At 46.7% G+C, this 15,527-nt stretch overlaps 1 protein-coding gene across 1 annotated transcript; it reads left to right on the forward strand.

Moving 5' to 3' along the window:
* Positions 1 to 1,056: 1,056 nt before the first annotated feature.
* On the forward strand, positions 1,057 to 14,258 carry LOC115601645 (T-cell surface glycoprotein CD4-like). The gene is made up of 10 exons (XM_030471941.1): positions 1,057 to 1,329; positions 7,530 to 7,661; positions 9,775 to 9,930; positions 10,011 to 10,154; positions 10,396 to 10,668; positions 11,112 to 11,474; positions 11,599 to 11,841; positions 11,925 to 12,040; positions 12,252 to 12,322; positions 13,878 to 14,258. Exons 2-10 carry the CDS (start codon positions 7,580 to 7,582, stop codon positions 13,891 to 13,893), a joined length of 1,464 nt encoding a protein of 487 aa, XP_030327801.1. The 5' UTR covers positions 1,057 to 1,329; positions 7,530 to 7,579; the 3' UTR covers positions 13,894 to 14,258.
* The last annotated feature ends 1,269 nt before the right edge of the window (positions 14,259 to 15,527 follow it).

Genomic DNA, 15,527 nt, shown 5'->3' on the forward strand with positions numbered 1-15,527 from the left:
GTTGGACAGGACCTTGAAAGGTCACCTGGTCCAGCCTTCTATGGGAAAGGGGCCCTCGATATGATTATCTACTACCCTGTCCAATCATATTTTGAAAGCCTCCACCGATGGGGACTCTACCATGTCCCTGGAGAGCTTGTTCCAGTGAATGATTGTCCTCACTGTAAAAAATGTCTTTCTTATGTCGACATGAACATGAAGAACTGCAGCCCATGGGAAGGACCCGCACTGGAGCACTGCAGGAAGGACCCCATGGTGGTGCAGGGAAACAGCATGAACAGGAAGGAGTTGCAGAGGCCAAGTGCTGTGAACTGACCACAACTGCCACTACCTGTTCCTCTGCGGCACTGTGGGGAAAGAAGGAGGGGCAGACGAGTCCAGCGTGAAGTTGAGCATGGGAAGAAAAGGGGGGGTTGGTCTTTTGCTATTTTATTTATCACTATCCTACTGTACTTTTAATTGGCCATAAATTAAATTAATCTTTCCCCAAGTGGAGTCTGGTCTGCCCGTGATGGTAACTGGTGAGTATCATCTGGTTTTACATTGACCCATGTATCATCTTGTCTTCTCCTGCTTTGCTGAGGAGGGGAAGTGAGAGAGCGGCTGGGTGGGCAGCTGGTGGCCAGCCAAAGTCAACCCACCACTGGTATAAAGAACATCTTCTCTCATCTCACCCCAAATCTCAGCCATACTCCACAGACAGGTGCCCCTAACATGTCATCAGGGATCCTCTCTTCCTCTATTATCATCCCTGTGCTACCCCTGGGGTCAGGCCCATGGCCCACTTCTCAGAGGTGCCTTCTCTTAATGGTGATGCAGGAGACAGGCTGAGAAATGGAGGTTGCCTTGCTCTTACAAAGGATCAGAGGCACAGGCTGCGTCCGGATCTGCTCAGCTAACACATTAATTTGTGAGCTTTCCTTGACAGTAGAGCAGAACCAACCAAGCTTTTAAGTTTCAGCTCCGTCACAGCCTCTCATCAGCTGCCATATAGGCCAATAGGCTCTCTCTGTTTTACACACTCATTCTCCCCATGCTTTCAATAAGGTCTCCATTTCTGTTCACACCCAGAGTTGAAATCGTGTGCATCTGGAAAGTTACCTTCTGCCTAGAGGAGCTGGTGGATGTGAGCAGAACCTGGACTAGCAGCAAGACTTTTCTGATGCTCCAGCTGGAGAGGAGGAGACATCAAGGCTGACGGCTGTTGAGCTTCTTTCTGAACATCGACTTCATTCTTCTTTTGTTTAAGCTGTAGCTGGGTGAGATCAGTTACGGCAGGTGAAAAACACAAGGAGACAGAAACACAGAAGCAGAAAGGAAGGGAAAGAGGTAAGGAAACTTGCTTTCTTTCTTTCTTTGAGAAAAGAGGCCAATCTGTTAATCTGTTTCATTTTTTTTAATGTTATGAACTTTCTATTCCACACGAGTTGCTGTTTCAGCACGGAAGGATTGGGTTTGCCCCAATTAAAGATCTATCAGATCTTTTTAAACCACATATAGGGAAAAATATCCAATATGAGGGCCTGTCACTAGTGACTGTATATCCCCAAGGGCTGGAAATGCACTGGGGAACATCCCTCCACCAGCTGCCGCTTGCTATTAACTTTTCCATGTGTCCTCCAGGAAGGGGAACTTTATTCTAAATAAAGCCTGAAAAATCAGAAGATGCTGGTCTCTAGCTAAGCAGGGACATCTGTATGTGACATCTGTACGTGATGAGACTGGAGGGGTCTGCTTTACTAATCCAGGCTGACTGGCCCCTTGCCTGACACTCGCTGCCGATGCCGCCTGATCCACTAGCTCAGGGCCGAGCGAGCAGGTTTTCTTGAAGAAGGAAGGATCATTTCAGTTTAAGGATACAAGCAAAGGAGCTTTGCCTTCCCCTTCCATGGGCTGCTGCACCGCTGAAAACAGGAGTTTCATTTCTGGTTGAATTTGTCAGCTTTCAGGTGGTGTATCGTTCTCAACCTTCATCAGCCACCTCAGATATTTTTCTACGTGGTGCATGAGCTCAGGTTGCTATTTAATGTACTCCACTATAAACTGAACAGTCCTCTTAAGTCCCTGGTGCACATTAGCCTCAGCTCCATTTGCAGACTTTTCCTTTGTCCTCCCCAGTGCTTCATGAACATGGCTGCCAAAGCTGCTTGCAGTACAGCAGGGCTTCCCGCAGCTAAACTGGGCATCCATCCTGTTCCTGCTTGCAGTTCTTGGGTGCCCAGGGATGGTGCCCACCCAATCTGCCAAAGCCTCATGCAGGGACCCTGTAATCACCAGGGAAAAATTAAGGAGGGATGCATTTTTACTCTGGATGGGCAGAAATATGTCATTTTGCTGTGCTCACCTTATCAATACGTATATAGATGCTTCTCCTGTCAGGGCTGCACATCACAGAATCGTAGAAGCGTAGAATGGTTTTGGTTGGAAGAGACCTTAAAGCTCATCCAGTTCCAACCTCCTGCCATGGGCAGGGACACCTTCCACTAGAGCAGGTTGCTCCAAGCCCCTGTGTCCAACCTGGCCTTGAACACTGCCAGGGATGGGGCAGCCACAGCTTCTCTGGACACCCTGTGCCAGCGCCTCAGCACCCTCACAGGGAAGAGCTTCTACCTAAGAGCTCATCTCAATCTCCCCTCTGGCAGGTTAAAGCCGTTCCCCCTTGTCCTGTCACTAGATGCCCTCAACTAAACTGCATAGTAACATCTTGCTGTTTCTATTTTGGCAATTGAGTTAACGGTACCTGAACGTCATCCCAAGCACACACATGGCTTGGGAGGGCAATGGAGGGCCTGCCTTCAGAGAGCATCTCAGTGCCTTTGCCAGTCACAGCCTCCAGTGGCTTTAGAAAGTCATCCTTGGGCTGCAGTTGCGAACTGTGGGGTGAAAGTTGGTTTGTGGAGTCAAAAAGAGGAAGGTTAGGAGGAAAGAAATGGGGCTAAGCAGAAGGGGAAATGACCTTCACTCCTATCATCTCTTTGTCCTCTGATGGCTATTTTTGTGGCGTTTGGTCTCTTACGCTGCCCACTGCTCACATACTTTAATGTTAATAAGTTAATAAGACGTTAACGTTAATAATAAGATGTTAAGATGTTATAAGTTAATAATAACATTAATAAGAAACCACTACTGAATAAAAAAGCCAGATCAGCTTAGCTTTAGATGTTTAAACTGAGAGAAAGCGAGGTGGCCCCTGTAACCCGGTGGCCCCTGTAACCCAGTGGCCCCTGTAACCCTGAGCCCTGAACCCAACTGATGCGCAGGGACTTGCGGCATCCTTAGGCCCCGCAAAGGGAAGTGCAGAGCAGCAGCAGAGCCCGAGGTGTGGAGCTCTTGTGGGGACGGGTGGCTGGAGGCCCCCCCGCCCCGGCAGAGCGAGCAAGCTGCTGCCAGATCAAAAACACAGCCACAAGCAAGGGCGAGAGGAGAAAACAAGCAAACCGCACGGCTTGAAAGAGGCGCAGGAGCACACTGAGGGAAGGAGATGCCAACTCTGCAGCAGGAGCGGTTGCTGGGGTTTTTGGTGTGTGTTTTTTCAGTTTCCTCCTGTGTCATGCTGGTGCCAGCCTGAGGGAGAGCTCTCTGCAGTCATCACCCACTGGGGCTTGGTGCTGGAGGGAGTGAGGGGCTGTTCTCCAGGCCAGACTTGGTCCTGCAGGCATCATTCTCTGGAGCAACACTGCTCGCTACCTCAGCTCTCCTCTCCCTATCCATCAGGGAGGCAGGGATCATTAAAATAAGTCAAGAAAGAAATTAAGCCAGCCTAATAAGAGGGGGAAGTTAAAATGAAATGGAAATCAGTGTTCACTTGGGAGGGAGCCCTGCTCCTCCGCTGCTAGACTTGCTAATAAATTAAGTATGCCTGGACTGTTTCTGGCACAGACGCCAACTGGCATGAGATGGTCTGGGCTATTAAACTCACTTAACCTCCAAAATGAACTGGCTACAGGCCAGCCACCTAATGGGAGTGGTCCCTGGCCCATGCTATCACCTAAATGCATCCCGAGAGTTGCTTGGGAGATCGAGAGTTGTCCTGGGCCAAAAATGTGTCAGGAAATGTTCTAGCAATTTAACAGGACTGATGAGTGTGTTCCAGTGCCTGGGGACATTCCCTGACACCACTTAATTTATGAGTACTACAATCAGATACAGCTGGGCTGCCTGTAAAGAGGCTGCGGGTCCGCTACAGGCATCCACTAATGAGAGCGGCTTGCTCAGTTAACATGGCAGAGCCTTGCTCCCCAAGATCTGTAAACTCCAGTGTAACGTTGCCTGTGATCTGGCCTGGAGGGATGTGGATATGGAGAGAAAGACAGGGGAAAATAGGAAGTGGCATGCATGAGGAGTAGAGATAAACAGGGAGAGAGAGAACGTGTATGAAATAAATGCTAGCTGAAGGCAACCCATTTTCCCCACCGATATGTATCATGTAGGTGGTAAACATCATATTGTAGGTATCTGCCACAGAAATACAAAAATTAGTGTGAATGAAATAGGAATGCAGAACATGTGAAACCATGAGAAGAAACAGAAAAACAAAGATAAATCAATCTGCATCTAGGAAGCTGAGCAAGGTCAGCAGTTCACCAGTCCCACGGTGCTCTGGTTCTGTGGTTTTGCTCAATAACCAGGTAGCAAGGAGGTGAAGAACTGAAGCCATAAGATGACAGGAAAATAGGAATTCCCACCAAAACAAAATCATGGTGTGTGACTCAGCAATTTCATTAACTTTTACCTGCTCCATTACCTTCAGGTTTTATATAAAGTTTAATGGCTTTGAAGTATTCCAAACCCAGCACTGACCCTGTTAATTTGCAGGCATTACTTTAGAGCGGAGGCTGACTTTTCCTGCTGGTGCCACTGGGACAGGTGATGGGACTATTCACAGTGGGAACAAGATTTCTTATGTTGTCTCAGGAATGGATCTTACTCAGGGCCCTATGCCAGTTCTTGGTTATAGATGTTTCTGCAGAGTGAGATGCATGCAGATGCCTTGTTGTTGTCCCTTTCTTTATTCTGTAGCATAGCCCAGCAAACTGCTTGATCACTGCTACTGCATCCTGTTAGAAGTGATTTCCAATCACATGCACTGGCCTCTTTGGTTTACTATTTTTGCACAAAACAACTCATGCAAATATTCCCTGGGGCTGGATAGCTTTTTTGCTTTGCACGAGGCAAGCCACAGATCTTCTCTGACTGTGCCTTTGCCATCTATTTCTCTTCTAATGGTGCACATGGCTGCTGCCTTGCTCTTGCACCTGTAGTTTTCCTATGTGCATGTGTGTATATCTGTCTAGCTGTCAGATTGTCAGTCATGCTGACCTGATCTCCATGTAAATGTACTGCTGATGCTTTTGTCTACTCCCTGATACTTTCATGTGCTCTGATCATTTAAATTAATTTCAGTGTTAAATTATCCTCTAATAGAATATATTCTACTTAATATCACACATATAAATATTGTATAAAATTATTCTTTCATTTCTTTTTATCGCAACTCTAGTATTCAGTCTATCATGCTCTTGGCATGCGGAGTGCTTGCTTTTGGAGAGGTGAGATCACCTCATTGTTTCTGCTTGCTCCCAAGCCAGTTAGTCTGCTTGGCTTCCTTTTTGTGATATGTCTTGGTTTAGGGATGGAGAGCTCGGTAGTCTCCTTGCACCAGCAGCCATGGTCCCCTTCACCTTGTCAGCTCACCCAGCTGAAGCTGACGCCAGCACTTGGTCTCTGCTACAGTCAGATACTTCATCTAATTTGATGTTAACTCCCAGATCCCACTTCAGGTTTTGTTACCATCAAGGCAACTTCTTTCAGACCTCATTCTTCCCTTCACCCCAGACTTTTTGTTGAATAGTCCTAAGAATTCAAACGGGTCTTTCCAACAACATCAGGCTTGGTGGTCATTGAGATTTTTAAGGTAAGAAATAAGCAGACAAAAAAAAAAAAACAACTTACCTGAAGAAAAATATTAATAACAACCTACCTAAAGAAAAATATTAATAACAACCTAAAGATGGCCTTAATCATAGAATCACAAAATCACTGTCCTAGTTTCAGCTGTAACGGTTATTTTTCTCCTTCCTAGTAGCTGGTGCAGTGCTGTGTTTGAGCTTTATTCTGGGAATAACGCTGATAACACACCGATGTTTTAGCTGTTGCTCAATAGCACTTACCCTGATCAAGGACTTTTCAGTGTCTCATGCTCTGCCAGGGAGGAGGGGAAGCCAGGAGGAAGCAGAGACAGGACACCTGACCTGAACTAGCCAAAGGGGTATTCCATACCACTGCACATCATGCCCAGTATATAAAGTGGCGGGAGTTACAGGGAAGGCCCAGATCGCTGCTCGGGTCAGGCTGGGTGCCGCTCAGAGCGTGGTGAGCAATTGCATTGTGCACCACTTGTATTTATTGTTGTTTTTCCTTCCCCTTTTAGTTTTATATTCTCTCCCCTTGTTATTTCCCTTATCATTATTTGCAATAGTAGTGTTATATTATACTTTAGTTATTGGACTCTTCCTATCTCAGCCCATGGGTTTTACATTCTTTTGATTCTCTTCCCCATCGTGCCCAGAGTGGGGGAAAGAGGGGAGTGAGCATCTGGCTGCATGGTACTGAGTTACCAGCTGGGCTCAAACCACGACAGTCACACAGAAATACTTGAATAGCAAGGGACCTCTACAGGTCTCCAGTCCAACCTCCTCCTCACAGCTGGGTTGACTCTAAACCTACAGTATGTTGCTCAGGGCCTTGTCCAGGGAACTTCTGAGTATCTCCAAGGGTGGAGATTGCCTGGCATCTCTTGGCATCTACTCCAATATTAAACCATCTTCAGTGGGTAGAATATTTTCTTTATGTCTAGTTCCTTGCTGCAACCTATAGCTGCTGCCTCCTGTTCCTCTCCTGTGCACATCTGAGAAGAATGTGGCTCCTTCTTCTATGTAATATCCTTTAGATAGTGGGAGACTGAAATAAGATCCCACCTTGGCTCTCTTCTCCCTACCAAACCCAGTTTCCTGTCTCTCCCTGGACATCATGTGGTCCAACCTCCTTACCATCCCAGTAGCCCTCCATTGGACTCTGTCCAGTTTGTTGGCATCCATCTCGTACTGGGGACCCAAAACTGGATCCTGTATCCTAGAGGAGACCTCAAGTGTGTCAAATAGAAGAAAATAATTCCCTCAGTCTGCTGGCTGTGCTGTTGCTAAAGCAGCCCTGTATGTGTTTAGCCTTAATCACTGCAATAACCCACCACAGAGAAGTAAAAAAACCCCACAGAATTCTTGGCAGTATAAACACCTGAAGTCCAGTGAATGCCAGAAACCTAGGGATGAGGAAAATGCTATGTTTAATATCAAACTCTAGAGGGAACACTGCAGCTGGATTCTTTGCTGAAACACAGGGCTCTAGTGATTTTACCAATGAGCTTCCACTTCGTTGCACAGAAGGATGGGTGGGTGCTGATGGGGAACATGGATCCTATGCACCGAGGTCTGAAAATCAACCATTATTAACAGAGCATTTGGGTCTTCCAGGATAGCATCCCTTAGCAGCGACAGCATCTCCAGCCCTGCAGTGTGCAGCAATGAGCAGCATTCCCACACTGATGGAATCATGCAGCATGGTGGTGAGCAGCACGCTTGCCATCTTCTTGGTTCTGCATCTGGGTAAGTCCTCAGCTCAGCAACCACCCCCCTCATCCCCAGTTTTTACAGCCTTTCCACAAGGCTCACAACATGTGGGGTCGTTTTATTCTCCTCCTGATTTGCCATTGAACTTACCTCATATGGTTTAGAGCAAGCTCATTCCAACCATGAAGCTGTGACAGCTGCTTTCTTACCTTGTCTGGCTCATCCCTGCACTGACCAGCGACTCTCTGTGGGGCCATGCAGTGGGGGTTAGGCGAGAGGGACCTCCAGAAGCAGAGGGTCCCTACATCCATGTCCTGTTATTTCAGAGGCAGCACGGATAACTCAAACTTTGGGACTTAGGTTGTTCCCAGCCTGCCTTCTGAGCCTGCCAGCCAAAACCAGGGTGTCTGGAGCATCACCAGGTTTGGGGAGCTGCCCTGTAGAGATGCAAGAGAAGGGTTTCTGTGGGAGCCAGGTTGCACAGAGAGCACAGAGTGAAAAATACTTCCCTCCACACCACTTCCAGCTGTCCAGGCAAAAAATGCGTGTTTCTCATTACACATTTGCACTTACAAATGTGATGCTACCAGCTTGCTTACTTTGACTGCTGATGTTATTAAGTGGACTTTTTAGTGCTCATTTTCCAAGAAAGGAAAGTGACTGAAGAAGGCCATGCCTGCACTTCTCAGATAATCAGTTTTGAATCCTCTAGTTGCAGAGGAAAGATTGGAAATCATAGAATCATAGAATCATAGAATCGTAAGGGTTGGAAAGGACCTTAAGATCATCTAGTTCCAACCCCCCTGCCATGGGCAGGGACACCTTGCCCTAAACCACGTGGTCCAAGGCTCTGTCCAACCTGGCCTTGAACACCGCCAGGGATGGAGCATCCACAACCTCCCTGGGCAACCCATTCCAGTGCTTCACCACCCTCACTGTAAAGAACTTCTTCCTTATATCTAATCTAATCTAAACTTCCCCTGTTTAAGTTTGAACCCATTACCCCTTGTCCTACCACTACAGTCCCTAAGGAAGAGTCCTTCCCCAGCATCCTTATAGACCCCCTTCAGATACTGGAAGGCTGCTATGAGGTCTCTACGCAGCCTTCTCTTCTCCAGGCTGAATAGCCCCAACTCTCTCAGCCTTTTATCTTTTATGCACCCTAGAACCAAAAGCAAAGCAAAAGATACCAACTCTTATGAATAACATTTATAATTTCACAGTGGTCCAAAGTATGATTATCAAAAGTCTGTATGGGCAATGCTGAGCTTTACATATGCTCTTGGAGAAATATGTAACTTGTAGAAACCCCTCCATTAAACTCATATAAACTTTTAATTTTGCACATCTGTGGCTCTCCACTACAAGGGTCACCTGGTGATCTGCAGGTTATGCAGCTCTGAGGGCTTCCCAGCAGTTCCAGTCATACCTCTGGCAACTCCACCTCCTCCTTATGGTCTCCTGCAGGAATCTTCTTTGCAGTGAAGGAAAGGAAGTGGTTCTTCCAAGAAACTATCCCTAATATCTCTTCAACATCATACTTCCTACTTCTTTTACTGTCACATAGCCCTCATCCCAAGAACAGGAACCTGACGTTAAGCCAGCCTTCTCTTTTTCTTTCTTACTTTATCCTGTCATTTTCCTGGCTTTCAGCCTGGCTCCATGCAAAAACTGGAGAAAGGGATGAGCAAATTTGCCAGTGCTGCCTCAGGCCTTGACTGGGGAGTGAAGGAAGGCTGGTATATGCTGCCCTGCTTTTGCTATCAGTAGGACAACTACATCTTGTCCAGTGGAAAAAGGTTGTTTCAGTAAAACTGTCAACATCTCAAAATTGTGAATGATGGCGAATCCACCACAACCACTGGTATTTGCACTCTTTCTGAATGTATGTGAAACAGAATAGCCATTAGCCAGGTAAAGAGCCCAAAGTGGAGGGGAGGGAAGCTATGGAGCTGAAAAGAAAAGGGATTGTTGGATGGATGGATGGATGGGACAAAGGAATGAAAAATCCAGAAATTGAGGATAATCTTCCCAGTATCTGGGAAAGGGAGAAGAAACATCTGCTTCTTTTTGGAGAGATGGGAAATATTCACTGAGCCACCCTTCAGAAAGTGAATGTATGTGGTTTTTGGTGGGTATTGACTTTCAGGTCTGATCCCCATTATGGCTGAGCAAAGTGAACTACAGATTGGAGTGGCAGGACAGACAGCAATCCTGAACTGCGGAGGCACACCTCATAAAACAGGGGTGACCTGGAAGTACAATAATCTTCTTATAAGGCATTATGGAGGTACCTATTTGAAAGGTAAGGCTTCCATCACCCCTTCTCCCCAGTACATCCCTGAGAAACCTCTTCCCTCCTAACCAAGCTTGTTTTTTCAAAAGGCAAAGCTACCATGACCAATCGATCGGAAATCGACCGCAAGAGTAAACACCTGAAGGTGTTGGACTTAAGGCTCTCTGATGCTGGCACCTACACCTGTGAATATGACTCTTACATAGTCAGTATCTCACTGCATGTCTTTCAATGTGAGTGATTAGAGGACTTTTATCCATGAGGAGGTGAGGTGGGAAATGGACCATAGAGCTCAGAGAGACATCTCTGCTGGAATTCTTTATCCAGCTGCCATTTCTTCTGGCCTGGGCTATCAGAGTTCATTTCTCCTCCATCTCCAGATCACAAAGTCTCCATATTCTCTTTGTTGTGACATTTGTCCCTCTCTCCCAGGAAAAGGGGTAGACTTACTGGCTGCACCTTCTGTTTTTACAGTGACCATTTCTTTAGATGGGCGCTTCCTGCCGAATGAAGTCCCTGAGCTGACTTTAATGCAAAGTTCATCCTCTTTACCTGATCTCGCTATCACGGTGTTTGACAGTAACAAGAACACAGTAAGATCAACACTTTCAGAAAATACAACCCCTCAAAAGTACATACTGAAGTTGAAGCAGCTGGAGGCTACGGACAGCGGGACCTGGATGTGTCACATCCATTCAGACTCTCCATTGATTAATCAAAACATCTCCTTCGATGTGAAGGTATTAGGTATGTGACAACAAAAATGCAACTCACACGCAGGCTCGGGAACCAGGGCTCTCTCCGGCTCATGAGCTGAGATTTACTTTCCAGCATCCCAAGCAATGGTGCTCCAGGGTCAACTTCCCAGGGCTTCCAACACTGCAGCTTGGGGATTGCTCTGCTTGCTGAACGCTGTTCCACAATTGCTCCTATCTTCCTCTCCCTGCTTGGTGAGGAGACGATCCTCCTCTCCTTCAGGTCTGTTCTTCCCAGCTCTGGCGAGCTTGGGAGCTTTGGCTCTTTAAACCTATTCTCAGACACTGTTTAACCTTCCTGGGGTAACTCCTGGCTTTTCTCCAAGTCCTCCTTCAACCGAGCACAGCGTGCCTCACTCCAACCCAAGGGTAGACACAGGGAAGCGTAGCCTTGGCTTTCCCTGCCTCTGTATTCCTTGTCTCTTCTGAATTCAGGTTTTCAGAATCCAAATTTGGAAAGAAAGTATGCAACTGTTGACAGCACTGTCATCTTGTCATGGCTCCTGAACTTCCAGAAGATAAAATGGAAAGAAGATTTCACAGGACAACTGAATTGGAAACAACAGGAAAGTGCAACCGCCCATGAGCTACTTGATTTCAGTGTCACAGCACGAGGAGAGCAGCATGAGACCAAAAAAAGCAGTCACTTTCGGTTTGAGACACCTGAAAGCAAACCTGAAGGTACCATAAAAGTGGAACTCCCCAAAGTCCATTTCAACCACTCTGGGCAGTACAAGTGCGAGCTGGCATACAAGGGAAGATACGTGCAGAGCATGATAGAGCTGGTGGTGATGAAAGGTGAGAGAAAGACAAGAGATGAGGATCAAGAGATGAGGATCTGCAGAAACCTGGAAGCCACAAAAGCATGGGTGGACCCACCTTCCTGTTCTCTCACTCGTGTGCCCTCTTCTTTCCTTTACAGTCTCAGCTAGCCACGTGGGGCCGCTCCCCAGAGGGGCTGAGATGACCCTCACCTGCCAAGTCTCTGGTCCACTCTCATCCAACACCCACTTGCTCTGGGAACGTGTGAATGGGACACAGATGGACATCAAGAAGTCAAAGCAGCATGAAGTAAAAGTGGAGGTGAATGTCAGTGCTGCAGGGCTGTGGACGTGTCACCTCATAGAAGACAATGACAGGAAGATCAGCCTTCATTATGCCGTAGGTATGGACATCAGCATCACGTCCCTGCCTCCACCCAAAAGTCTTAAAATTCTCTTTGTTTCTGAATACTTTTTCCTTACCCAGAGGAAACTCCTGTTTGGAATACCTATGTGGAAATTGGAGCAAGTATTGGAGGCAGTGTATTAGCACTTGGCCTTGTGTGCCTGTGCATCATCAGTAGCATAAGAAGGCAGCGAAGGGTGAGTGCCCTGGTCCCTGTGAAAGGTGATCAAACCACAGGACTCTGGTTTTCGGTGTGGGTGTGGGGCAGAACAGGTAAAGGGTCAATCCTTAGACTCAAAGCAAACTGTTAGAAACAGACAGTCTGCAGATGCAGACTTTGCTACCACTTCAGAGGAAAGCATTTGAAGCATAAAAGTATCCAATTGTTATTTATGCCTTCTCTCCTAGCAGCAACGGAGAAAAAGGATGGCACAAGCAAGACAATACTTGCTGGAAAACAAGACGTGTCAGTGTCAACGGTAAGTGGCAATGAGAGCACCCAGAATGGGCAAAGACTGGTTTCAAGACAGGGGGCTGGATGGTAGAGCAGGAAGAAACGGAGCTTGAGCCTGCTTGGTGCTACAGTACAGCTGCACGTCAGCATTTTCAGCTCTTACTCACATGAAGTCATGAGCTATGTTTAATGAATTTCCTGTTATGCCCCAAACCCATGGTAGCACTGTGCTGGGAAACTTTTGAGCAGAGAAGTTTCACTTGAATTACCTTCATGTTTGAGACATGTTAGCCAAACCCAAGCAGGAGCTCCTGAGTTCTTTGATAGGTTCCACAGTGGATCTGGGACCTGGATATACCTGTGGAGGTGGAAGGCACATAACCAAGCTTAAGGATGAAACCCAAATTTCAAAATCAAATCAGGTATACAAGTATAGTAGTGAGGCATCTATTGCTGATAAAGGGAGTATTAAATTCAACTTAATCTGAACAGGAGGTGAATACCTTTAGCTTGCTTAAATGCTAAAAGAGTCAGAATTCAAGAGGTATTAAGGTGAATATTAAATCCCAAGTATAGCACACTAGGCTGTACAGGTTACTCTGCGAGTGAAGGGCCGTGCTTGACTTGTGTAGGCTGCAATCCAAGCTCTGCATTCAGAGATATGATTTGCTTAGCATGGAGTTCCAGGTTATGTGACTTAGTCTAGTGGAAGGTGTCCCTGCCCAGGCCACGGGGTTGGAACTAGATGATCTTAAGGTACTTTCCAACCCAAACCATTCTATGATTCTATGATTCTATGTAATTGCAGCTGTGCTAGCACAGTGCTGGACTGCAATCTGAAAATGGCCAATAACCTCCTGGGAATGAGAAAAGAGAAGGTAAAACCACAGAACACTGTGAATCAGGCCCTCTCCCAAAGGCCTTGAGTGATACGAAATACACTGTCATGTCCTGGCCTTTTTCATGGGAGCAAGGATTGCTCAGAAGAGAAGCTGTCCTTTTCCAAGTCTTTAAGCTGACATGGTATCAGGCTTCAGAAGCAGCTGTGGAGAAACACTGACAGCTATTCCGTCACTGGAAGTGGAGAGTATAAGTGATTGCAAGGACAAGTTCAGTGAATGTATAGATACAGAACTGGACTTCTACTTAATTTTCACTGGTGACAGTGGCAAACTGTGACAGTTTGACCTATTTTTTTCACTGTCACTGAGAATTTAGTGAGAATGTTTATTGGCAAATACTGCTTCACAGCTGGGACGTGTATGCAGAGACTAAGGTTAAGAAATCATCCTCAAAAGGAGACGACAAAGCCCATAGAGCTACATAAAAAAACTAGATAAATCTAGTGCAATACAAGTGCTGATACAGTTGTTCTTTAACTCTTTTTGCCAAGTAAGCAACTCAGTGTAACTGAAACCTAAACCATGTGGATGCACAAGTAACCATTTGCATCCTTAGTTACAGAGGCAGGGAGTCATTCTCTACACTACACAAACAAGCGCAGGGCTGGCTGCAAGGTATCTGAGTGAAGCCTTTCACCTCTGCAGTACTGGTACTCACACAGTACTTTTCTCTTGCAGCTGGCTCAATAAGTAGTATTGCAGCACTGGAGTCAGAAGGACTGATGAATTCTCTGCTTGTACCTAAACACCAGCCAGCGCATAGTGCTCTGTGAATCCATCTCTCTTTCTCCTGTTTTGATGTAATTCTTTATTTCTTCATCATTTCTCCAGTCTAATGCCATGGAGGGATGTTTTCTGGCTAGAAGCTGAGAGACAAGACAAGAAACCCTTAAGGGTTATGATTGATCCTCAGTTCTATAATGAGAGACATTGAATAGACTCTATATATACATATATACACACGTTTGTATTTTGCTCATACACTTAATTTGACTTTCTTGTGGAACCAGTTTTATTCAATTCTTTTATCTGCCTGAGCTACAATAAATTACTTTGGGGTTGGGTTAGTTTGGGGGTTTTTTTGCAAGATGAACCAAATTTTTTCTGAGGCACTTTTTTCTGTTCAAATTCACATTTCACTCTTTCCTGCTAGGATGTGTGATCCTGATTCTCACTATCTCCCACCTCCCTGGCTGCTACAAGCCTTCCTTAATGCACCAGCCCTCTGCTCTCTGTGAAACCTGTCCATCCTCGTTTGCCTTTCCTGGGCAGTCCAAGCCCTACAGAACCCCCCAGACCCCTCCTCAGCTTGTAGTCTTCACCTCTCCCACAACAAGCCAATGCACAGGTGAAAACACCAGAAGCAGTGGCATCATCCAGGAATAATATTGTTGGGAGTGCAGTTCAGGGTACCAATAGCTTCTGGAAATACCTGAAGAAGTTGTGAATGTTGATCGAGAAGGTAAGTTTGGGATGGGGTGACAAAGTCATTTCCTAGGAGAACAAACCAGCCTTGGACTGAATGAGCCCACAGAGAAGAGGGAACAGATGCTTCCGAGAAAGCCATTGAAAATGGTTCTCAGCAAAATGATTCTTTGTTGGCTCAAGGAGATGGGAAGTGGGAGTGAGAAGCCCAGTGAATATAGGATGGAAGCAAAAGCATGGTGCAGAGATGCCAGAATGTCCTGGAAGAAAAAGTCCTGTTGAAATATGTACACAGAAGCCTTGTGTTTACGGAAGTTATTCTACTGTCTGCCAGCAGCGGGTCAGAAAGGCCTCGAGCTCCTACAGCTGTCACTGCCTGAAGTCCAGGCCTGTTCATGTGCACTGGTCTTGCTGCGGAGAGGCGAAGGGGGCTGTGGGAAGGGCTCCCCATGGCGGAGACCCCCACGCAGAGTACCCCCCATGCTGGAGGCACTGGAGCATCACGCCGTTACTGACAGAGAATGCAGGTGCCAACAACGGCAGAGATGACATCTGTGAGCGGGGGGAAATCCTGCCCCCCACAACCCCATCTCTGCCCCGCAGTGGGGACGCAGCCCCAGGCAGCTGCGGCGGCAGCAGGTGTGGGCCACCACCAGTGTCATGCCTGCTCCTACACCATCACCCTCATGCAAACAGGAGATGAAGACCTGTGTTAATGCTGTTTTCCTTCCCATAGCTTGTGCTTGTGCATGCAAAACTACATTCATTTTGGAAAAGCCTTGGTCCATGCCCCAGGGCACGTAGTCAATCCTCCTGCTCCCATCCTGTCTGTGAACTACCAGTGTACTTTGAGAGCCAGTTGAGGCCCATCAATCTGCTAAACAAAGCATCATTCAGGCTTAA

Source organism: Strigops habroptila, chromosome 2 (genome assembly GCF_004027225.2).
Source record: "Strigops habroptila isolate Jane chromosome 2, bStrHab1.2.pri, whole genome shotgun sequence".
Classification (NCBI taxonomy): domain Eukaryota; kingdom Metazoa; phylum Chordata; class Aves; order Psittaciformes; family Psittacidae; genus Strigops; species Strigops habroptila.